This window comes from Macaca thibetana, chromosome 1 (assembly GCF_024542745.1).
Source record: "Macaca thibetana thibetana isolate TM-01 chromosome 1, ASM2454274v1, whole genome shotgun sequence".
NCBI lineage: Eukaryota > Metazoa > Chordata > Mammalia > Primates > Cercopithecidae > Macaca > Macaca thibetana.
The window spans coordinates 115,904,565-115,929,166 of record NC_065578.1 but is presented as its reverse complement, the minus strand read 5'-3'; the positions used below and the strand labels follow the sequence as shown (position 1 = coordinate 115,929,166).

The 24,602-nt window shown below is 45.3% G+C and overlaps 1 protein-coding gene across 2 annotated transcripts in view; it reads left to right on the top strand.

Annotated features, from left to right (window-relative positions):
• IGSF3 (immunoglobulin superfamily member 3) overlaps nucleotides 1-24,602 on the top strand; it is a 93,347-nt gene that overhangs the window by 27,441 nt on the left and 41,304 nt on the right. For both annotated transcript variants that reach the window (XM_050747997.1, XM_050747988.1), the window contains exon 3: nucleotides 23,937-24,314. In XM_050747997.1, the coding sequence (XP_050603954.1) occupies nucleotides 23,937-24,314 (378 nt within the window). The remainder of the gene's footprint in view (nucleotides 1-23,936; nucleotides 24,315-24,602) is intronic.

The following is a 24,602-nucleotide window of genomic DNA, read 5'->3' as shown; positions in this document are numbered from 1 at the left end:
TCATAGCTGATTGGTGAAAAGTGTAATAGTCAAATAGTACCAAGGTTGACAAAGACATCAAAGAATAGGAACACTTAAACACTGATCTTGGCAATGTAAATTGGTGCACTGATGTTGCAGAACAATTTGGGCAATGCCTAGTGTGGTTGAAGATACCCTTGGATGAATACTTACAAGAATATTTATTGCAATGAAAAGTTGAAAACCACTTAAGTTTATCAGGAGGAAAATGAATAAATTGTGCTATAGATAATGATTATTCAGACAGTGGACCATGGTATAGGGCAGTTGAAATGAATGCCCTAGAGTGACATATATCAACAAGGATTACCCTCAAAAATGTTTTGTCAATAAAAAAAGATGCAAAAGGGTGTGTACAGTGTGATGCCATTTTAAACAGTTTTAAAGCATGCAAAAACTCTTTATATTGTTTATGGCTACATACATAGGTAGTCAGAGCATAAAAATGTAAGAGTAATAAATAGCAAATTCAGGATGTTGTCATTTCTGGGATGGGTGGAATAGTGGGGCTTGAAAGGGGGTGAAATAGGGATTGAAGCACAGCCTGTAATGCTTGCTTTCTTGAAAGGAAAATAAAAAAACTAAACCAGGTGTGGCAAAATGTTAAGATTTGACAAATCCTGGATGTGCACAGGCATTTGTTATACATGTGTCTGTGTGAGTGGTTCCTTATTCAGAAATGAAAAATCTGTAATTGTCCATCTTCTGATAAACTTGCAATGGCTGCTGTTGTCACATGATGTCATTTTCTTGACTGGAGCCAAGAAACTTGGCATTTTTTGTTATCTAATCCTAAGAAAATGCATATTTTCTTTCTCTTTTTCTTTTTCTTTTTTTTTTTTTGAGATGGAGTCACGCTGTTACTCAGGGTGAAGTGCAGTGGTGCCATCTCGGCTCGTTGCAACCTCTGTTCCTGTGTAAGGGTTCAAGCGATTCTCCTGCCTCAGCCTCCTGAGTAGCTGGGATTACAGGCGCCCGCCACCATGTCCAGCTAATTTTTGTGTTTTCAGTAGTGACGGGGTTTCACCATGTTGGCCAGGCTGGTCTTAAACTCCTGACCTCAAGTAATTCGCCTAACTCAGCCTCCCAAAGAAAATGCATATTTTCTTTGACATCTTATGTTGGTAGATCGTGGAGCTCCTTAAACTTAATGGATTCCTAGAGGCCAGCAACTCCAGGTATTTTCCAGACACTTATATGAATAGCTAGAAAAAGCCAAGTAATGAAGCTCTAATTCTTTGACTTGCTTTGACTTAACAAGCTTAGGGAAGAAGCAATGATACTGTATTTTCTTTCTTTTTGAGAGAAGGTAAGAACAGCTTGAAAGGAGAAGGCAGAGGAGGATCCCTTCTTGCCTCTGTGTAGACTGATCATAGATGCAGCTTCCTTCTGTCATCTGCAGGTGGTTGGGACCTGTCTCCACACCTGTGGTTTGCTCAGGAGTAGGGAGGACAGGCCTAAGAGGAAAAAGGACTTGAGCTGGGCTTCGCAAAGGCACAGTAGAATTTAGGTAGATAATGAGGACTGGTTGAATAGATGTGTCATGGAATTAAGGGTTTATCTTTAGCAAGACACAAACCCTTTAAGACCTGGTCCTGCCTGTCCATCTTCACTTCTTAGTACCCATCTCTATCCACCCTCCCATTCCAGCCAGACCCTGTATTGGCCCTATCAGTGAGCTCACCTTTGCCCTCTGGCCTTGGCTTTGCACGTGCCTTGACATCTCACATGGAAGGGAATGAGTGCCTATGCCTCACCTGTCCCTGTGCTGCCTGCCAGGCTCCTGCATACTCCCAGACTCTGATTGTGGCAATCTCCCGAGGAATGCCCTCCTGATTTTCCAGGCTGACCACCCTTCCACAGCACCTCGTACAGTTAGCACCCTTCCATAGCACCTCGTACTGCTTTGTTTTTAATTCTATGCTTGTCTTCCTACCTGTGACTTTTTTCCTGGGCCGTGGTGCAACTGGAATGGTTCAGCATGCATGCAGACTTTGCACGTGACCCTGGGCAGATACTTAACCTTGGGGTGCCACACTCATCTGCAGATGTGGATGGAATGGTACCCACTCCTGTTGTAGTTGTGAGGGTTAAACATTGTAACACATATAAAGCAGTTAGGAGAGGGCCTGGCAAGACTCTGCTATAGGAGTTAGCTGGTCCTTTTGTTGTCCCCATTTCTTCCCTTTCTCTTCTTTTTTCTTTTCCATCTTGTTTTTAGCTCACCAACACAAGAGATGGAAAACAATGTAAGCAAAACCTTTAGGTGTGAATGACTTGTGGTCGACTTGGGGGAAATGGCAAAATCCAGTAAGACGTCTGGAGATGTTTGGAGGGAGTGGCGGGCATCAGATTGGGTAGGTGGGGTGGGGCCGGACTTTTGAAGCCTTGGATACCAAGATGCGGAGTTTGGACTTAATGTGATTGGCAAAGTGGAATCACCGGCCATTGTTTATCTGGTGAGAAACTGTTGTGGGAGACCTGTATGGCAGTAGTTTACTGAGTGGACTGGCAAGGGTAGGGAAAAGAGTGGCAGTAGGAAACTAACTTTAAAATATGCTGAAGACCTTTAATATTGAAGAGCAGCATGGCTGGATTAGGCAGGTGACAAGTGGCAGTGACTCAGGAGAGATTCTAGAGAGAGAGCAGCAGGACAACACCTGGCTTGATGAAAGAACAATAGAGAGGGAGCTACAATCTTTGGCTTTGAGATTTGTAGCTAGTTAGACTGCAGGAAACCACAAAAAGAGTGAGGGTAGCTGGAATAACACATTTTGTTTTATTTTTAAGATGTGTGGGATGGCATAGGATTTGGCATCAAAGTTGGTGTGTTTATTGAGTATAGTTACTGTGGATGCCAGCAAGAGGGAGAGCGAACCGATATACTTACAGGCAGGACAAGAGCAGTCCACGTCCGTACGCAGGAAAACAGCGTGGCCAAGCATTGTTTTCAGACTTCTTTGGCTGCATTAGCATGCTGGAGGGTTCTGTCCTTGACCTTTCTGCATTGACTGTTGAGTTTGGTGAAAGTAGAGGTCACAGTCATCTGAATCATCTAAAGTCATCTGTATGACTTTAAGGCAAGAACGAACAGCAAGTGTGTAGGTTGGCAAGTAAGATAAAAAACAGTCTGGATGAGATAGACTGATGGTCTGGCCCTGCTGATGGAACAAGGGTGAATGCAAGGTTTTGAATCCAGCTGCAAAGTGTAGGAGGGGGAGGCTGTGGGAAGGATGGAGGATTTTAGTTGGCAGGTGTCCACCGTGTGATGTGGCCTCTAAACAGCCATCTTGTCTGCACTGAAAGAAGGTGGTCTGCTTGCTTCATCCTTGTCCACAAGCTGGTCAGGCCACTCGTGGAGAATAGCATGCAGTTCTAGGCAATATACTCTGAAGGATAGAAACAAACTGGAACCTGTTTGTAAGACACGGGGAAAGGAAATGAACCCATAGAACATGAGCTCCTTCAGGGTAAAGATTGTTCCTCTGCATCTCTCTGAAGCTTTAGTGCCTACCTACATCAGTGTCCAGGCCTAGTATGTGCTCACCTGTTGTCCACTGAATAAATAAGAGATAGGGGTTGTCCTGTATCCAGGACCCCTGAGCCCAATTTCAGTTCAAAGTGAAGAAGAACTTTTGAATAGTGCTTTCCCCTTGCTGCCGTTAGTGGGAATGTGCATCTGCACGCAGGATGTCCACAGGCACAGGGGAGTCAAGCTTAGGTGGGTGGTTAGACCAGTGGGCCTCAAGATTCCATCACTCTCTGCATAAGCGGGACTTTTTGGTGGGAGAGAGTAAGGGAGCGTGAGTAAAAGTCTGTGATCAGTGAGGGTGGCTAGGAGCAAGTCGATTTGTAAATGAATCTGCTGGCAAACTTCCTTACAAATGCACTCCCCCAACAATTTTTTATAATTTCTAGATAAAACGCCCTGATTTGAAAGAACGTCAAGTAGAAGTTAAGTTAATAGTGTGAATTGCAGTCCCATCTGCTCAGCTCCATGGCCCGGTAGATCTGTTGAGCCATTTGTCACAATTTGTTGTAAAGCCAGGAAGAAAAACACTCCTGGACACTGCCCAACACTTCTCGTGGAGATGCTGTCTTTGGAGTGTGGAAGGGGTGGGGTGGGTGGTGAGAAAGCCAGGTGGGACAGAAGGAGGGCCCTGTGCTTCGAGGCAAAAGATGGGGTTCTAGCCCCTCTTCACTGGCTTGCTCGTGACCTTGGGTGAGTCATGCAGCTTTTCAGGCCTTGCTCCTGGTGTAGAAGGGCTAGACAGATCATAGCTTCTCCAAGTCTGGGGCTGGGCCAGATGGCTGTTCATTCTTTCCTCCATTCAACTAATATTTTTGAGCTCTGTTTAGGTGCCACAAACCATTCTAGGAGCTGGGGATCCAGCAGTGCCAATACTTTTTCTAGTTTTAAGACTGGATGCTGAGAACATCATTGTCCACTTCATGGTTTTGGAGAGCAGCAGTTCTTCCAGGCATAAGAACCTGGAGGAACCAGTTTGCGTGAAAACTGTCCTGAGCTCAGGAAAGATTGTCACCAGCCTTCCTCTTGACATGCTTGAGGCCGAAAAGGTGAGATAGGGCCAACAGAGTGTGTGAAACCAAGCCGTGAAGAGTGGATAGCTGAACAGATGCCTGTGAAAGCAACTTTGATCAGGGAAGGAACGGTAGACTCGGTATGGGGAATTCTTCTTGGGAAGGTGATTGTGGAACAGCTCTCAGGAGATGAGGCTTTGTTTGATGACTGGCAAAGGCCTTTCAAGAGGGTGTGGTTGGGGTGATGGCTGGCACCTGTGAGGAAGACAGTTGTTCTGGCGAGTGGAGGTGTACTGGGAAAGGGTGTTCCAGGAGAATAACCAATTGATTCATCCCACAAGCATTTATTGGGCACCTACTGTCTGAAATGCAAAGGGACACACAAAGATGAGTTAAGGATATGACTTAAGGCACCCACACAACACAAGGCAGGAATGGTTGCCTGTATAAGGCACTGAGGAAGGTTCCCTAGCAGAGATGATGGATGAGCTGGGCCTTAAAGTATGAGTGGGCATTGGCTGGGCGTGGGGCGGAGAAAAGGCCTTTCCAGATGAAGGACTTTGAAATGCTTTATGAGTTTGCCTTGGTAGAGACCAGAGACCCCATAACCAGATGTTGTTCATTTGATTCTGGGAATCATGGGAATACTTCAGAGTCCCGAAAAGAAGATGCCATTACAGTGTTTGAAGATGATATTCTTTGTGCTTAAGTTGCCTTAAGCCTTTTCTTAAACAGCCTGGATGTGCAGCAAAAAATAGTCCTTTCTGCCCTATGTTGTAGGGCGTTGGAAAGGATGATGTACTGGGAGGTGACTGATGCAGCCTCCAGTGCAGAAGCATGGAAAAGTGGACGATCTGTGGCTGCAGGAGGGAGAGGTTAGGGTGGGCAAAGAAGTATTATGAATGAGCAGAATCTAGGGACAGCTCCATGGGTGAGGGTAATATTAAGAAATAAGAGAAGGGCACAGACTACTCTATGCCAGGAAGAGAACTAAGGAAGGCCAACTATAGCAGGGATTGTTTTGGAGGAATAGACAGTGTGTACAGACACAGTGAATTTGTTTAAACAAATATCTGGAATTGGTCACTCAAGGGCTTGGTCCAGTTCAGTGGCAAAAAATCAGTGAGAACAGGAACATGAAGTAAGTTAGAGATGGGGCCTAGACATTTGGGATTCTACTGTTTAGAAGGAGGCGTTGCAGTTGTCCAGTGCTGCATAACAAATCATCCCAAATCACAGTGGCTTAAAGCAAAAATTAGTTTATTCTCTTTCATGAAGTCTGTATGTCAGCCTCCGGAAGGGCTGGGCTCGTGGTTCTGGCTCAGTCTTTCATGGGGGTTCAGTCAGTTGGTGGCTGGGGCTGGGACACTAGGGATCTGGAGCAGTGGGACCGGCATCTTGTTCTCTTCACCTTGTCTCTCCTGTGGGCTAGCTTGGGCTTCCTTATAGTGTGGCGGGCTCAGAGCAGGCAGACGGCTTACACGGCAGCTCGGGCTCCAAGCGTGTGTCTCAGGAGAGCCGGCAGAAGCTGCGTTCCCTTTATGTGACCTATCCTTAAGGTCACAGAGTGTCACTTCTACCAGAGCTGTAGCCCACCTAGGTTCAGGGAGAGGAAACACAGGTTTTCCCCTCTCAGTGGAAGGAGTGTCAAAGTCATGGGGAAGCAGAGCAGGCATGGGAGATGGCATTGCAAGCCAACTTTGGGAAATACATTTTGTCTCGGGTGGGGAAATCGCATGAACAAATGAACTCCCTCATAGCCGGGAACGGAGAGTACCACCTAAGATGTGGTGGGCAAACTGAGAACTGGGAGAGAGGCAAGAGAGGAGGCAGCCAGTGACTGAGGAGATGTGGGCAGGGAGACAGGAGGAAAGCCAGGCGATGTTCTGGGCACGAAGCCAGGCTTGCTGTGGGTGCTCCAAGGCAGATGTGAACGAGTGAGGATGGGAAAGAGGTGGGGTTGGCCAGGACCATGGAACACGTGTCTTTTGTTTTTCAGTTGTTCTCTCCACTAGCTCAGCCTACCCTTTTTTCCTCTTAGATTTTTTAAACAGCGTTTTATTAGGAGAAATTTAAAATTATCTTTTTCTTTTTTATGTTGTCTCCTCATTTTGCTTTGTCATGGCATGTGTTTTTACTCATTTATTTTTGAATAGGTAATGCATTCACATGTGTTCAATTAAAAAGGATACCAAAGGAAGTACACAGTGCAAATTAAGTCTGCTTCTGACCTGATTCTTCCAGAGACCATCACCGTTACTGATTTAATGTGTATCTTTCAGAAAATATTGTCTACCATTGTTGCCTCTTTGATGCCGACTGTACACACTAGCAGGGCTGATTTGCTCCTGCTTTGGTTTTAGCCTCGATGGCATAGAGGCCCTTCCATAGCACGAACAGCCATCTCCAGACCCATCTGCTCACCTTCGTGAGAGGGCAGAGCCTGCAGACTCAGGGCTGAACTCAGCCCTGGATTCTGTTCCAGCTTTTTCTGAACCTGTAATTTTAAGTGCTGCTTCTAATTCAAGTCAGACTTTTTCTATGTTGGCTTTTCACTTTTGCTTTCTGTGGTTTCTCAGTGTCCTTTTACCCTTAAGATCATGATTGTGAATTTTTATTTTTTATTTTTATTTTTTGGTTCTAAGGAGCAGAGAGTTTAGTAGACAAGAAGGAATGGAGAAGACAGGAGGAAGAAGCTGCCCCGTACAGAGACAGAGGGAAGGGAGCTCCAAAGCTGAAAGAGGAGGTCCCCATGATTGTGAAATTTTTTGTTCTCTCACTTATATGCACCTTTCCCTGGCATAGGGGAATATATAGTTAGGGAAATGCAGGGGCTTTCAATACTGGTATCACAGAATTACACAGTCTTGGAGCTGAAAGGGGATTTTAAGGATTGTTTAGATGTTTTCTTTTTAAAAAAAAATTTAAAATTTTGCTTATAGGGAATTCAGCCTTAGAGAAAAAATTAAAAGATTATATAAGGTCTCTTCTTCCACCCAACTAAAAAAACACCCCCACACCAAAACCAACTCTGTTGGACTTTCTGGGATGGATGATGACCTACTGAGATCTGATTTCCCAGAGCAGGAGGTGGGAAGTGCTTGATCCAGCAATGGGTGGGAATGCTTGAACCCAGGAGATCCCAAATGGCTGGAATGTGGGACAGTGGTCCCATGCCCAGGCTGGGACCAACTTCTTAGCTGACCTTCAAAGGGACAAATGGCAGCGGAACTCTGTGAAATGCCCAAATACAGCTCACAGAACCCAAAGGCTGTGTCTCTGCAGTGTGCAGCATTGATCTATTTTTGAAGCTATTTTTTTCTCTGTTAGTGTCCACAAAATTCATCACTTTCCAATGAGCCTGGCAGGGTAGCTGCAGTGAAGAAACTCTCCACACAGGTCCCAGTGTCTCTTTGGAATTTTGCCTGAGCAAGTAAATCAAATGCTTGGTAAACACACTGATGTCACTGTCCCTAGGCATGGGGCTTTAGAACTTTGTCAAAACCCCTTTCTCTCTGTGGCACCGCTTGTTTCTCGCTGCAGCCTTTTGTTTTTCTGGAGTTGGCTGTGGTTCTCCCTCCGCGCTCCAGGCCAGGCTCTGTGGGCTGGACAGGTATGGCGAGTTAATCCTGCCAGACGAGGTCAGCCTCTCTTTCTCCCCTCCAGAGCATGGATTTCCTTTAATGTCTTTCTTAAGTTTGAGGAGACAAAAATATATGCCTGAAAAAGGATTGCTGGGAAGAATTAAACACGAGTCCTTCAGCATGCACGTGTCCATTTGTTGCCTTCCAGGTTTGCTTTCTTCGCTGCCTGCGAGGCTCCTCATTCAGTATGCTGTGTTGTGTGGTTAGCTGTTCCGCCGTTATATTGAAGGTGGCTTCTCAGATGCTGCTTGAGTCCTGGGGAATGTCACCATCTGATGACAGTCTAGCTGAGAAATGCTAGCACGCCCACCCCTTCTTCCCCCCACAGATCCATATCTCATCTAGCTGTACACAAAAGGAAACTGAGATAACTCCTGTTATCAGCACTAGGTGGGGTGGGAGGTTTTGGGGGATGGTAAGCATTTTCTGGTTTCAGTTACCATGTAAGTATTTTAAATGTGCAGCTCTAGGAAACTGATAACCTCCACAACTATATCATCAGAGCCCTCATTAATGGAATCATTTTCTAAATTGAACATCTTGTTTGTCCTTCCTCTCATTTCTTAGTGAACTTGTCAGTCTTCCCCGGCCCTTCACTGGTTGAGTTGTGGAAGTTTGGAGTCTTTTGCTTTTCAGGAATAGGCTCTGCTCTCAGTGACCTTTTCTGTGTCTTGACCTTTGTGGCGAGTGGAGCTTATTTGGGATGTATAGGGTCTGCAGTTGATGGAAACGCTGAGGAGGATTGAATGCCAGGTATTTTAAAGTGGCCTTGAATTAACTGTTTTCTGGCATCTTTCTCAAATCGATCCATGGGTTATCATGGCCTGTGGAGGCACCTCCCATCTGAATGCTTGCCATCCATCAGCTGAGTAAGTGTTGACCTCTGCTCCCTATGTCCTCCTGTGGGCTGGCTGGGGAAGATCACTTCTTAGGGGCACATGGCAGGGTGGTCTAGGGACTTGGTTGGGCCCAGGGAATAGATTCTCTGTCCAGTGATGACCTCATCAACTTCTCCCCAGCCGTTGCCTAAGACCTGGAAATTGTGGACAGTTACCTGGACATGCCCACATTCTCTTGCCTGTTAACTGCATCTCTTTACTATCTCTCTGGCCGGACCACCCCCTTTCACTCCCAGTGGAGGTCCAGTGATCTGATTTGTTTGGGGTCCTCAGCAGCTCTCACCTGGATCACTGCAGGACCATGAAGGAATCTTCTGCCAGGGCCTCTTTCCCATCACTCCTGGCAGAACAGTCTTCCTAAGGCAGGATTTGGAATATCTGTTTCCTTATTTACACCCCCAGTGGCTCTCCACTGCTCATAGTTCAAAGCCCATGCTCTTTAGTAGAGCACCCTATCCCTGCCCTGGCCTGGCCCCTGTCTGCCGCTTCCTCTTGGTCTTCCTCTACTTTCATGGACTCTACCACCCTACGGGTGGTAGGACCCTATGCGCCCACTCTGCATAGATTCGAGCTGCTCTCTGCTGAGGTCCTATGTCATGTCCTCCCCACCCCACCATGATCAAGCAGAAATACCTACTCATCCTAATTAAAACTGGGCATAAGCAACCTCTCTTGTGTGAAGCCTTTCCTGATGCCCATGGAACCCCTTGCTCTGTGTCCTCAGTGCATCTTTCACAGTGCCACGCTTTGCCCCCTCCGTTTACTTATCTATCTCTGCCTCCTAGACTGTGAAGATTGGGTCTTGTAGCTCATCAGCCCAGCACAGTGTCCAGCAAAGAGGAGGCACCGTATAGATTTGTGAAATGAATGAAACAGAAGCTGAGTCAGAGATTGTGGGTTTGGATGCCAACTCTGTATCCCACTAACAATTTCTCTGAGCCTCAGTTTGCTCATCTCATCAGTAAAATGGGGAGAACATACACTTCCCTCACAGGGTGGCTGTGAGCTTAAAGTAAGAAGACACCTGTGGAAATGCTAGTTTGCTGCAGATTTGGCTAGTGCCTGGAATTGAGCAGGTACTCAGTCCTTATTTCCTGTTTCAGGTGATAACCAGAGAGAAAGCCTCTACTTCAGGAGACTACATCTCATTGTGCCTTTTGTCTTCTTCCAAAGAGGCCTCTCAGATGTTGCCCCTAATTAGGAGGGTGTGCCTGGAGAGCCCCTTAACAGCATCTGGGCAGGGCTTGCCACCAGGGGGCAGAGGCTTTTGAACCATCACTGCTTTGTCAGAGCCTGCAGTGAAATGTGCAAAGCCCAAATCCTGTTCCAAATCCCATTCCCTCCAGGACCCTTGCCCTCAGTGGGGATTTAGAAACAGCCCCATGCTGTATGTCACATCCTTGGCTCTGTGTAAGTCAGTGACAGCCTGCATGTCAATGCCTAAACTTCTGCTTTCTCCAGATTCCTCAAACCATCTGTCATTCAGGTGCCTTCCTTGTACCCTGAAAGGATGATTTTCATCAGGGCTCACAGTATCTGTTAATGCCTCATGAAGGCATCCAATTGGAAGAAGCAAGAGAAGAGATGCGTTAGAGGGCTCGGAAGGGATCAACATGGAATGGAAAGTTTAATAACTCAGAAAATAGGAGTTTTTAGGAAAGCGGCTAAACAGCTTTAAGAAAAAGTAAATGAGGTCAAACCTGTTCAACCAGGCCCTTGTACAGTAAGTAGCTCAAATAGAGGGCAACTGATTAACCATTTGACACTTCACACACCTGCAAAGTTGACCTGACCAGGTTGGCTCCAGCCAATTTTGCAATCATTTTCTGTCTCCACCCATTCCCTATTTCACATCAGCCCCCCTCCCCCACTTCAGGCCCCTTGGCCACCCCCCTCCTCTCCACTTACGCAACCTGAATTCATCTGTACCAAAATATTCACCCCCCCCCCCCGACTTCTTTTTTTCGGGTTTTATGAGGCAGGTGGTCTGAGAAATTGCTTATGACTGTTGGTCCTAATTCTGAAGCTAATTCATTCAGACTATAGAATACTTAGAAAACACAAAGTGCAAGGAAAAAACAATCTCTTATTACCCGACCTCCCTTTAGCGTTTTTTAAATATACTAGCCCAGTCCTTTTTCCACACATATATAGAGGTGTGTGGGTGTGTGTGGGTGTTTATCTTTACAAAAATACTTTCAAATCCTTTTATAGCTTTTCTCCCTCCCCTTTTACTTAGTAGTGTGCTTTCAGCATTTTTAGGTGTTCATAAATATTGTTCTCTGCAGTTTTTAAATGGTTGCATACTATTTCACCACATGGGGAGAGTGCTGTAATTGACTGATGGATTCTTTGTTTGGGGACCTTTTCCTGCTTTTGTGACCCACCCCCCTATGATATAGTGCTCATTCTTGTACCTTCTTTGGAAGCCCCTGAACTCTCCAGCGTGGTCTTATGCATCTGTGAGGACCCTGTTTCCCAGTTCTCTTCTCTGGGCTGCTGAAGAATTCGTCTCTACCTCCACGGTTCTGTTTTTTGCATCTGTGATGCTGGCTTATCTATGCCTCCCCAGCAAGAATGACCAGGGCCCACTGCCTACTGCCTGGTCATAGTTATGCTCAAGAGCATGGTCCTTGAATTGAATAGGGAAAATGTCCAATCCAGGGCTACCACCGATGAGAGCCGAGCACAGGAGCCTGAGCCACCAGCAATGAAAGTCAAAGCTGAGGGAGGAGTGACCATCCATTGTTATCATAGGTAACAGGTGCTTGGGAAAACCCCCAGAAGCAGTGTCAGTGCTCTCACTATGAATTTGTAGTTGTGTGTAGATGTTCATGCTTTATGAGTGTGCTAGACATATTTCAGGGTACCTGCCACCCACACTCTTGATGGAGAACAGTCTGGGGGCCCTTCACAGTCCCTGTTGCCCAAAGTGGTTATATGCTGGGTAATGGAATACAGATGCCCACCTGGTCAAGTCCACCTGGATCTGAGTGTGTTGAGGAAAATGCATACTGTCAATGACCCCAAACCTACAACTTTGGGGGTCTGGTTAAAAAAAAAAGTCTCCCAGCCACTCCGATTGCTTTCTGGGGAATTTGCACTGCGAACCACAATGGTGAGTGCAGCAGCAACAGGCATGTGTAAGCTGAATATTTGGAGCGCAGAAACCATGGCCAAGTAAAGGAACTTTGTCCCTGAAGAGTGGCGGGGCTGTCCTGAGGAGGGTGGCCTAAGTCACAAAGGTTTTCCAGTTCTGGTTCTTGCAAGGCATGGCTGTCCTCTGATCCTCACTCGTGGGCTGCCCTGAAATCCCACGGTGTCGTTTTATATCCTTTCTCCATCCTCCCCACTTCTCCCCACACACTGGAGCTAGTTGTTGGGGTTCTGCTTCTTGCGATTATCCAGCTAACATCCAAGAGGATGGCACATTGGCTAGTGCTTCCAGTGCTGAGAGGGTCACAGCAGTGCCTTGGGCGGAGTCAGGAGAAGAGGAGCATTCCTGTTTTGTACCGGACTGCTTTCCAGGGTGAAGAGCTGGAGTTGCTGCTCTGCAGTAGGACACGGCTCTGAGGTTCCTTCTGGAGACCCTGATTAACAGCCTGGGCATTCCTAGCTAGGCAGCCCCATTTTCTAGTTTTGTATCTCCATGGCCTGGTGTTGGGAGACAGAAGGTGGGGACACTGTGTTGAAGGACACAGCAGACTGATTTATCATGGACTTCCTGAAGCCAGGGCCACCCCTTTGTATCCAGGTCTAGTTCTGATGCCACTTGAAAAAGCCCCTCCAAGTGCTTTTGCTATTGGCGCCCGGTATCCCTCTGCTGCCTGGTAGCTGACATCCTGACGCTGCCTTCAGATGCGCTCCTGGCATGTTGTCAGCAAGGCCCTGGGCTTAGCAGTCCTCTTCCTGAAGCCGTGAGAGCATTGAGGGGTGCACAGCTGGGGCCCTGCCAGCTCCAGGAGGAGGTGCAGGCAGTGCTGAGTGTGGCAGGAGCTGTGGAAGAGTTATTCCAGTCCTCTGGGAGAGGGTGGGGGTGGCGGCCAGTAGAGGGACTGTTTGAAATCCAGCTGACACCTTTCTCCCAGACTGAAAATCTGGGGACCAGACTGAGAGTCTGAAGAAACTGGGGTATCTTGGGTCCAGAAATGAAGCGTAAAATAATAGCAACAGTAATTGCTGTGAAATGTGTGCTGTGAGAAGGAATGAGGCACTTGCTGGTTCGAGTGATGGTCCTTTTACTGGAAATCACTCTAAGCTGCGGTTCACTGAGCCTCTGGACTTCTCAGAGGGAGTGTTGCCACAAAGCTGCCCGCTTTAAAAAAAAAAAAAAAAAAAAAAAAAGCCCAACCCTCAGCCTATTTCCGTTATCTCCAAAACCGGACGGAAAGAAAGAGCAGTCAGAGTAATTATAGGGAGAACATTTACAGGCAAGTAATCTGATCTTGCCTTTTAATTTTTTTCCCCTCTAGAAAATAGAAGGCAAATACTAGCACTTATATTTACTTATAAGCATTTCGATTAGATGCTGCCTTGAATCTAGGTGGGGCTGAGGAAAGTGTCTATTCCTGTGGCAGTGGGCATGGCTGGCCTAGGGCAGGCTGCAGGGCCCCCTCGCTGCCTTTCTGTTTGGATATTGCTTCTGTGCTGTCCTTCCGTGAGAGGGAGGGGGAATGCAGGTGAGAGGGTGGCAGGACTCAGGCGCTATCCCTACCTTTTCTGGGAAGAGTGGAGGGTGGAGGCAAGAAATGAGCGATAGGAGAGGAGGAGCAGAATAGAAGGTCAGGAAGTGGGGTCTTTTGGGCTTTCCTGATTCCAAGCATGGCATGGGGTGAAAGAGCCATGGACATCCCGGAAGTGACAAGGTCTTCCCTAGGGTTTCAATGGTCATGGATAAGAGAAGCTGGGGATGGTACAAATTCAGGTGGGGAGAGGATAAGCGGTAGAAGGCATGGGAAAAGGAAAGGGCTTGTTGGTTATAGAAAAAATACATATAAATAACCTAAATATTCAATAATATTGGAATAAATACAATGTAGTATATTCCTATGATGGAATACTGTGCAGCTATATAAAGAGGAAAAATGGGAACTATATTTGATCTCAAAAACGTTGAGGAGGAAAACTGAGGGAATATAACTCAATGTAAGGGATGATAATGTTTATGTAAAAAATGCTGTGTATTTTTCAGTACTTACATATATCTGGATATAAAAGCATTTTTTTTTTTTTTTTAAGTCTGGAGAGATCTATCCTTCAATCATAGTAGTGCCAGTCTCTGGAAAAATGAGGGGAAGCAGGGTTAGTGGTGGTAGTCAGAAGAGATAAAAGACTTAAAATACTATAATTTAAAAAAATTAAGTAAATATTGTAATCTAAATAAATAGTAGCATGTTTAAAATATTTTTGAGTTACGGTTTAGCAGTCCTCTAAGGAAGCAGCTTCAACATTTAGTAATGAGGGAATTAGGCAGCAGCTTAGAAGCAGCCATCCATCCCTGGGGCTCAGTAGCTAAATGTCTCAACCTAGGACAATCAGGCAGTCTGGTGACACAGCAGCACAGACGTCAGAGAGATCACAGTCAGGTTGGGATGAAATGAATTACTGGGTTTGCAGTCCTTTTGGCTGGTTCTGTAGCTGGCAGTTACATCTTCTTAGAAGTGGTATTAATAATTTAACATTCATTAATCATCATCTTTAGACCAGCTCTATTTTAGGTACCACTGGGGATTCAGATAAGAGAAATAATGAAAGAGTCAATGAATGATATTTTTGTCCTTGGATTTAAAACCAGGCCAGGCCCTCATCTCATCACATTTGACTGTGAATTTGGTCTGTCTGCTTCCAGTCCTGCCCTCTGCTCTGTCCTCCACCTGCCACCAGAGTGATGACTCGAAAGTGTAAATCTGATCCGCCTTCTTACTTACCTCTGTTAGTCTCTTTCTCAACTTCCCCTGTCCCAGAGGAGGTGTTTGACTTTATTAATGTGCCTTTCGGTGCCCTTTTCCGCCTGGCACTGAGGTGCCCTCCAGTCATGTGACAAAACGACCTCGGCAGACTTCTTTTGCTAATCCTGGAATGCACTGCAGTGTTTTCATGTGGCATATATTTCCCTTGCACTTTGGGACCCAATTCAGATGTCACTACTTTTGTGAAGGCTTTTTGAATACTTTCACTTTCTGAGAGGGCTTAACCTTGCACTTTGCACCTCACTGCTATCGTATACCATTAAAATGATTAGTTATGTGTATTTATTTTAGGATCGTCAGCTTAGGACAGCTTGTCAACTATGTCTTATTAATCTCTCACAGTTTCTGTCCTAGTATCCATCGTATATAATAGGTACTGAAAAAAATGTTGATTGAAGCCATAGCATATGTCCTAGTTACCTTTCTATGTAACAAATGTTTCCAAACCTCAGTGGCTTAAAACAACCATTTTATTATGCTTACAGAATCTGTGGGTTGAGAATTTTGGGGGGTAGAGGCACATCAGGCATGGCTGTAAGTTCCAAGGCTGGGGGGCAGCTCACAGTAGAGGCTTGTTCAGTCACATGGTTGCAGGTGGAGCTGGCTGGAGCCAGCTCTGGACTGGAGCATCTGCCCAGGGCCTCTCCATGTGCCTCGGGCCCCCTCACAGCATGGCCTCAGGACCGTTGGCTTTCTTACGTGGTGGTTCAGGGCTCCCTGAGTGAAATAGAAGCTGCCTCACTTTTCATGACCTAGGATCGGAAGTCACAGTGACTTCCTGCCCAGATCCAAAGAGAAGGGAATTATTCTAAACTCCACCTCTTGATGGGAGTGTGTGGCATGGTCACATTGCAAAAGAGCATGTGGGAAGGAGATATTGTTACTGTTGTATCTGGAGAATACAACCTGTCAAGGTGTGTGGGAGAAATTAGTTCCACAGCTAGAGTTAATATCACTACTATTGCTACTACTGCAACTGGTGGCTGAATATTTATTGAGCACTTATTATGTGCCAGGAATTAAATTTTAAATGTAACAACTCATTTAATCCTTCCATAACACTGTGAAGATTATACCGCTTTACAGATGAGGAAACTGAGGTGCAGAGAGGTTAAGTAACCAGCCCAGGGTCTCACAGCCACTGCCCATGCTGTGGGAAGTCAGTGAAGGGGAAGACTTAGGAATTCACACTGATCTTTAGGTTTGCTGCTGGATTGTGGCAGTGCATTTATTACGTGGGAGTTGATGGCTGTTTCAAGAGCCTTTTTTTTTTGAGACAGGATCTTGCTCTGTTACCCAGGCTGGAGTACAGTGGCACAATCATTGTTCATGTTAGCCTCAACCTCCCGGGCTCCAGGGATCAAGGGACCTTTTTTCTTTTCTTTTCTTTTCTTTTTTTTTTGAGATAAGAGTCTCGCTCTGTTGTCCAGGCTACTGTACAATGGCATGATCTCGGCTTACTGCAACCTCCGCCTGCTGGGTTCAAGCGATTCTCCTGCCTCAGCCTCCAGAGTAGCTGGGACTAGGGGTATGCACCACCTTGCCGGGCTAAATTTTTGTATTTTTAGTTTTTAGATTTTGTATTTTTAGTTTTGTATTTTTAGTAGGGACAGAGGTTCACCATATTGGCCAGGCTGGTCTCAAACTCCTGACCTCAGGTGATCCACCTGCCTTGCCCTCCCAAAGTGCTGGGATTACAGGCATGAGCCACTGTGCCTGGCCTCAAGGGACATTTTTGATGAAAGTATGGATTCAGATAAGGTCCTTGCACCTTTGGTGTTAGGAAACTGAACCTCCAGCTGTCCTGGTTTGATGGCTTCACTTCTGCCATCTGAACCTTGGTTAGACTGTCCCTTGATGGCAGTGACATTGACCTAGTGGGCTGGAATGCAGTGGTATGATCTCAGCTTGCTGCAACCTCCATCTCCCAGGTTCAAGCGATTCTCCTGCCTCAGCCTCCTGAGTAGCTGGGATTACAGGCGTGTGCCATCACACCTGGCTAATTTTTGTATTTTTAGTAGAGCTGGGGATTCACCATGTTGGCCAGGCTGGTCTCGAACTCCTGACCTTAAGTGATCCGTCTGCCTTGGCCTCTCAAAGTGCTGGGATTACAGGCGTGAGCCACCGTGCCACACCAGTGCAGGTGTCTTTAGTCAGCTTCATTTTCTCCCTAACTCCTTGCCTCAGGTTCTGCATCTGCAAAGTGAGGTCACTAGGGGTATTTACCTCAGAGGGCTGTTGTGAAGGTTAAAGCTGGTTATACAAGCAGAGTACTTGGAACAGTTACCTGGCTAAGGCTCAATAAGTGCTGGCTGTCCTTATTGGAAAGGTTCAAGTCTTGTGGTTTTCCTGTCACCTGATCTGGAAAGATGTCAAACAAAGGATCTTTTAGCCCATGCCACTTCCTGTACTTCCTTGGCTGAAGGCTGACAGGTGAGAATCCCCAGAAGTTGTCACCAATGTGGCTGTGGAAGTGGCTTTCCCCATTGCTGTCTCTCTCTGGAGCCTTTAAGTTCCATGAAGCACTAAGTTGACCTGGACTCCACCTATTCAGCATGCTGTGGCAGCTCAGTTCAGCTCCCATTTTTAACTTGGGACTGCACAGATTCCCCATCATTTCTTTTAGGACCAGGTGGGCAAGAAGATCCAGTCAGTGCTTTATTACTTCTCGCTGATATTCACAGAGCACATTCAGTGTGAGCCATGCAGTAAGAAAACTCTTAGTCACATTCTGTGTCATGAGAAGGTTACTTAACCTTGAAGACCATTTCCTTGTTTGGTATATGTGGCTATAATGAAATCGACCCCATTCAGCTGTTGTGAGGATTAAATGAGATGATGTATGCAGAGCAACTAGGACAGTGCCTGGGAAAGCGCTACTCATCATGATCATTTATCTTCAGTTTAGAAACAATGTATACTTGCTTATTTAAAAAAGGAGATAATAGAGAAAAGGTATTGAGAAAAATAGGAGAGGAGACAATCACTCATATTCTCACCATTCAGTGATTCAGACCAGTGTCATCAATGTTTTGTTTGGTTGTTTTTGTAGGTGTAGGATTTTTTTTTTTTTAATCAGTAGTTTTACTGCATATGCAGTTTTGCACTTTTAACCCAAACTTAATGTTCTTTTTAATGCTTTTGTACAAAGATTGATCCTGTTTTTAGATTGATATCTCACATTGGTAGAAATGAGATGAAATTTTAAAATATTCATTTGGTGGCTTTCACAGTATGATTTGATCTCTAGGGTCTCCTGTGGGATTGCTACATGGTGCATTGTATTTTTTTCATCTTATAGATGAAGAAAGATACTAGTGTGGCTGAGTCACATGCAGAATTTGGAGGAGCAGGGTGCTGAACGAGTTTGATGATTGTAGGGGCCACAACCGGAAGAGTGGATGTAAAATGGTGAGGTTGATCCCTTTGACACTTTCACATGCTCAGTCACACATCTTGAACATATAAGTTGGATCCTGTGCCTAGAGATAGGTTTGTGAGCCAAGTCATATTCCAAAAATTGCATGAGAAGCTGGCTTTCCCAGGCACAGTGACCCCTCCCTGCTCACTAACTCCTGAATCATACCTCCTGCTCCTAGCCAGGTTTGTCTAGGACTTGAGCACAAAGAAAAAGTGAGAGCATCTTTAAACAAGAAATACCTTGAAAAACTAGTTAAGTGGTATCATGTATTTGTGGGATGGGTGATTTCAAAACTCAATCTAAAAGGACAGGACCTTGCTCATTGACACGTTATTGTCTGATGCAATGTTTCTTAATCTTTTTGGGTCTTGAATTCCTTTGAGAATCTTTTGAAATTTATGGACTCTTTTCTCAGAAGAACACACTCATGTGTATGAAACACAATTTTGCATTCAATCTTAGGTACTGCAGGTGTCTACATTAGTTATATATTGGTGTAAAAAAAAAAAAAGCCCCAAACTTAAGGCTTAAAGGAACAATAGATGTTTATTATTTCACAGTTTCTGTGGTTCAGAAAGTCAATAATATCTTAAGTGGGTACTTCTGACTTGGAGTCTCCCAGGAGGTTGCCGTCAAGATGTTGTGGGGAGGAAAGGGGCAGGTTCAGTGGCTTGTGCCTGTAATCCCTGCACTCTGGGAAGCAAAGCCAGGAGGATTACTTGAGCCCAGGAGTTTGAGACCAGCCTGGGAAACATAGTGAGACCCTATGTATTAGTCAGTTCTCACATTGCTATAAAGAAATACATGAGACTGGAGAATTTATAAAGAAAAGAGGTTTAATTGTCTCACAGTTCCACAGGCTGTTCAGGAAGCATAATGCTGGCATCTGCTTGGCTTCTGGGGAGACTGCAGGAAACTTTCAATCATGGTGGAAGGTGAAGGGGAAGCAGGCATGCCTTACATGGCCAAAGCAGGAGCAAGAGAGAGAGAGGGGGAGGTGCCACACACTTTTAAACAATTGGATCCTGTGAGAACTCTCACGAGAACAGCACCAAAGGGGTGGTGCTAAATCATTCATGAAAGATCCACTCCTGTGATCCAGCCACCTCCCACCAGGCCCCACCTCTAACATTGGGGATTATAATTGAACATGAGATTTGGGTGAGTACACAGATCCCAACCATATCCCATCTCTATAAGAAATAAAAAAGTTAGCCAGGCATGGTGGTGTGTGCTGGTGGTCCCAGATACTCAGGAGGCTGATGTGGAACGATCACTTGAGCCTCGGAGGTCAAGGCTGCAGTGAGCTCTGATTGCACCACTGCACTCCAGCCTGGGTGCCAGAGTGAGACCCTGTCTCAACAACAACAGAAAGATGCCTGGGGTTGACATTATCTGAAGGCTTGACTGAGTTGACTGAGGCTGGAGAATCTACTTCCAAGGTGGAATCTACTTCCAGTCACATGCTAGCAAGTTAGTGCTGGCTGTTGGCGGGAGGCCTCACGTGGTCCTCCCCATACGGCTGCTTTGATGTCGTCATAACATCGTGCTTGTCTTTTTATGACTTAGCCCTGGAAGTCACATTCCACCATTTGTGCATTTCCTACTGGTCACATAGGTCAGTCCTATTTAGTGCACAGGGCAAGGTCTGAGAGGGGAGTAGTGCTGACTGCCCACGCCCTCTCCTGGTGCATGCTGCTCCCAGCACCCAGAAGCTCTCCTAACTGCATTATTTAGGGTTTTCATATGGGGTTTCATTACATGGGTATGACTGATGAAATCACTGACCAGTATCTATATAAAAGATACTACAGTAGTGAATACAGAAGAAATTTTATATAGCAAATATGCATTATTTTTATTTTTGGCAAAAATTTTTTTCTAGTTATTAAACTGGTACATACTCATTGCAGAGGACTGGGGGAGGGAGTAAAATATTAAGAAAAAAATAAAAATCACTTGCCATCCTGTCACCTAGTATTTTCTTTCTAGTTCTTTTCATGCAGTTGTATATAACATTTTGATCTTTCTTTTTATATTACAGAAGTCATGTTTGCTTATTGCAGAGTAATCCAAAGAGTACAGAATGTCTAAAGTTTAAAAAGTTAATTAAAAAAAAAATGATCCTTGCCTGGGAGGAACCTTCTGTTGTAGGTTGAGAGGGGAGATAGAGGGGCTGTGGGTCAGAGGATGCCCTGATCAGGGTTGCGGGCCTGTGTCTCTTTGGAGGCAGCAGAGGTCTGCACAGCAGGGTATTACCATTAGAAGGAAATGGGGAGGGGGTGGGTATGTGGAAAGGGAATTAAACTGCCAAGAAGAAAACATTTATTTTTATTGTTATGTTGAGAAGCATTATTTTCAGGGGTCAGAAGCCCTTTGTGGGGCAGAGGGAAATTAAGGACATATTTAATAAACAGGTGCAGCTGAATGTGTGTGGTTGAAGTGCAGTCCAGTAGTTAGTTATTTGTCCAGGTTGTTTATAACCTGCTTCCGGCCTAGGCAAGTTGATTTGACCCTGCTGTCCTGGCTCATTCAGGCCACTTAACACTGTTTATCTTTGGGTGGGGAGGACGTTGATGATCCGCTGGCCAAGTGCCTTTGTAAAGTCTGTAAATAGGATGCATTCTGGTTAAACTCATTATTGCATCACAAGAGCCAGTATCTGATGGGTCTCAGCTGTTTTCTTTTGCACTGGGGAAGACTAGAGGAGAATGAAACTTTCTTGAACCAGGGATTGGGTCTCTACCAAAGAGAGAAGCTTAAAGCTAGTGAGAGCCTTAAGATATTTCATTTGAGCACTTCGCTGGCACCATGTAGGTAGAGACACTTTAAAGTAACAGTGCTTTGCTACACCTGATTTTAATCATCTGTGGAGCTTTAAAAATAATCCTAATTAGTCCTAAGACCAGTTATGTCAGGTGGGGTCCAGGCACTGTTAGGTTTTAAAAGCTCCCCAGGTGATTCCAATGTAGGTCCAGGATTGAGAAGCAGTCCTTGAAGATGCTGGTGTACCCTGACCTGCCTCCAGCCTTCTTTGCAGGAGATGGATGGGGGTTGGTTGTAGTTGCTCTGTCACAGAACACTGCAATTCACAGGATACCTAATGTTATGAATGTAGTTAAATTGTTTGCAAAATGTTCTGTGTTTCAGGAATACTGCAAATATTTGATTCAAATGTCACCATATATGTGTGTGTGTATATATACAGTCATGGGTCACTTAATGATGGGGATATGTTTTGAGAAATGCATCATTAGGCAATTTCATCCTGTGTGAACATCACAGGGTGTATTTTAACAAACCTAGATGGGATATATATTTTCATTTATACATTTTCATATGGAAAATCAAATGTCCCAGCACTGTTACTGAATATCAGTCATTTCCCCTACTTGATCTGCCATGCCAATATTAAGTGCCATATACTAGATCTCTATATATGCTCTGTTATAATCTTACAGGATAACTGTTGTACATGTGTTTCCTCATTGACTGAAATGTTACTCAGTGCATGACTACATATAGCGAAAATGTTATACAGCATATTTTAACATACTGATATTACTAAAGAGTTGTCCTCATGGTGACTTTAAATATCATAATTAATGCCATCAACCAGAATATATCAAATAAATTCACATACCACTTGTTCTGTTTCCTTCCCCTGCCAATTTTTTATTTTTCCTGATTCTGCTGAAGCCAGGATGGGTTCTGTGTAAGATTTTGTTTGTGAGGAAAGGTTCTGCGTGAATTAAAGTTTTGCGAGCCATGGGCGTTTCATTGTATGGGCCGTTTTGAGGTCTGTCATCTTGCAGATTAGATCAGCTTACACCGAGGCACAGTACCCTGCTGAGCTGGGCTGAGAGCTTCACTCCACTAGTATTCGAGCTGTCCCGGCTGTTCACCAGCTGGATCCACTTCAGATAGGCATAGCCGGGGCAGCCGCCATTCCCATTTGTGGGGGAAAAGGGAAGCTATCACAAGAATGGGCTGCAGCTGTGGGAGGACATGGGCGGCCCAGTGATGGTGTCATTGTCAAGAGGCCTTTGAAATGTCCTTAAGCAGTCATTGGCCAAATCCTGTCCTCTATGGATCCAGAGCCACAGAATGTTCCAGCCAAAAGATATCTTAGCCAGCAGCTCTTTACTGAGGACTGATTGTGGGCTAGGCTGTGTGCTAGGGGCTTTACAGATGTTATTAGATCTTCTCAATAACCCTATGATGCACACATTATTATCCCCATCTTACAGATGAGAAAACTGAGGCTTAGAGAGGTTAAGTAGCTTATCCAAGATCACAGTTAATAAATGACAAAGCCAGCATCGGAACCCATGCTAGTCCTCTCCAAAGCCTTCTTCTTAGAAATCATTTGATAGATGAGGAGATCAAGGTCTGGAGAAGAAAAGCAACTTGTTTGAGATGACACAACCAGCTCTAATTGGTGGCAAAGCTGTGCCTAGAACTCACCTGCACTTTTCACAACCTGCAGTGCGTGACCTCTGCCGAAAGGGAGAGGCAGGGGTGTGCCCCCTCCCACCTTCTGAGTGACCCAGGCACAATCAGTGTTGAGTTGGCATGAAATGAGAAATTAAACTCACCATGCCACTTTAAGAAGAACATGGAGAAGGCAGGCAGAGTGACCTTGGAGAACGCTATCTCAGCCAGAAGGCAGTAGGTCAGCGGGGGAATCTGAGTGGGAAACTCAAGGGTAGCCTGACTGTCCTTGTCATAGGTTTAGCTGGGCACTGTCCCCTTTGTCAATTTGTGGGAGTCTGGGCATCAGGGATCTGCTTCAGCCCTTCACATTAGTATTTGGGCGTGCTCAGCTTAAAACGATAGCAGTCTGCAGGAGCTCAGCTCTGCCTCTGTTTATGGAGGGAAGAGAAACTAAGGAATGCTCCTTGGGAGTGGTATAGGGGAGCAGCCACATGGGAAAACGAAGGGTGTGGCACCAGAAAAAAGGTGCTCCCAGGACTCCCTCCCACCAACGCTCGGACCAAGGAAGAAGCATTTAATTTCAACCAGATTTCTAGACGGTTGCTTTTATTTGTTTTCATCTGAATTTGTGCCAAGGATTCAACTTTTCCTGCTCGTTTTATTAAAAACTTTATAAACAGCATTAATAAATAGATATAAAACTGCCACATAAATGACAAATAGAGGGACTAAATGAAATTCCCAAGGGTCAGCTGTTGAATAAGTAACAAAAGCACATCTTGGCATGATCAAATTCCCATATATGCAAATTAGGGACCGTGCTTTACCACAGAGTGTTTTAATTAATATTTATAAATCACAGAGCGCCTTTGAAAGGGCCAGTAAGCTATTTATATTATTATCATGTCACACAAATAACAAACCCTTTGGAGACTGCTGCCTACTTTGCATTTTGGTCTGAGAAGTGAGTGAGCATGTTGCCTGTGTTTTCTCTCCCTCGTAGGTGTGGTGTCAGCACAGCGGCAGGTCACCGTTCAGGAAGGACCCTTGTACCGCACGGAGGGCTCCCACATCACCATCTGGTGCAATGTGAGTGGCTACCAGGGACCTTCGGAGCAGAATTTCCAGTGGTCCATTTACCTGCCTTCATCTCCAGAGCGAGAGGTGCAGATCGTCAGCACCGTGGACTCTTCCTTCCCCTATGCCATCTACACCCAGCGCGTCCGCGGAGGGAAGATCTTCATAGAAAGAGTCCAGGGGAACTCAACCCTATTGCACATCACAGATCTTCAGGCCCGGGATGCCGGGGAGTATGAATGCCACACACCCAGCACTGATAAGCAATACTTTGGGAGTTACAGTGCAAAGATGAACCTAGTGGGTAAGGAGATGCTGTCTTCGCATGGCCCACATCTGGCCTGACTCAGTTCTTTAGTAGTGTAATTTTGCTTTATGCCATGCATTTGACTTTAAAAAAGTCCCCAAAATCCCCACATATTTTAGGGGTCAACAGATAGCACAAGTAAACTAAATTTCTTTAGTTTACTAATAGGTGGTTGAGGGTGAAACTTTAAAAAGGTCTAATGCAGATGTTAAGAATTTCATAAGTTAACACTGTAACTGGTGAAAAGGGATATGAAAATATAAGGCAAGATGTTTGTGGTTGATG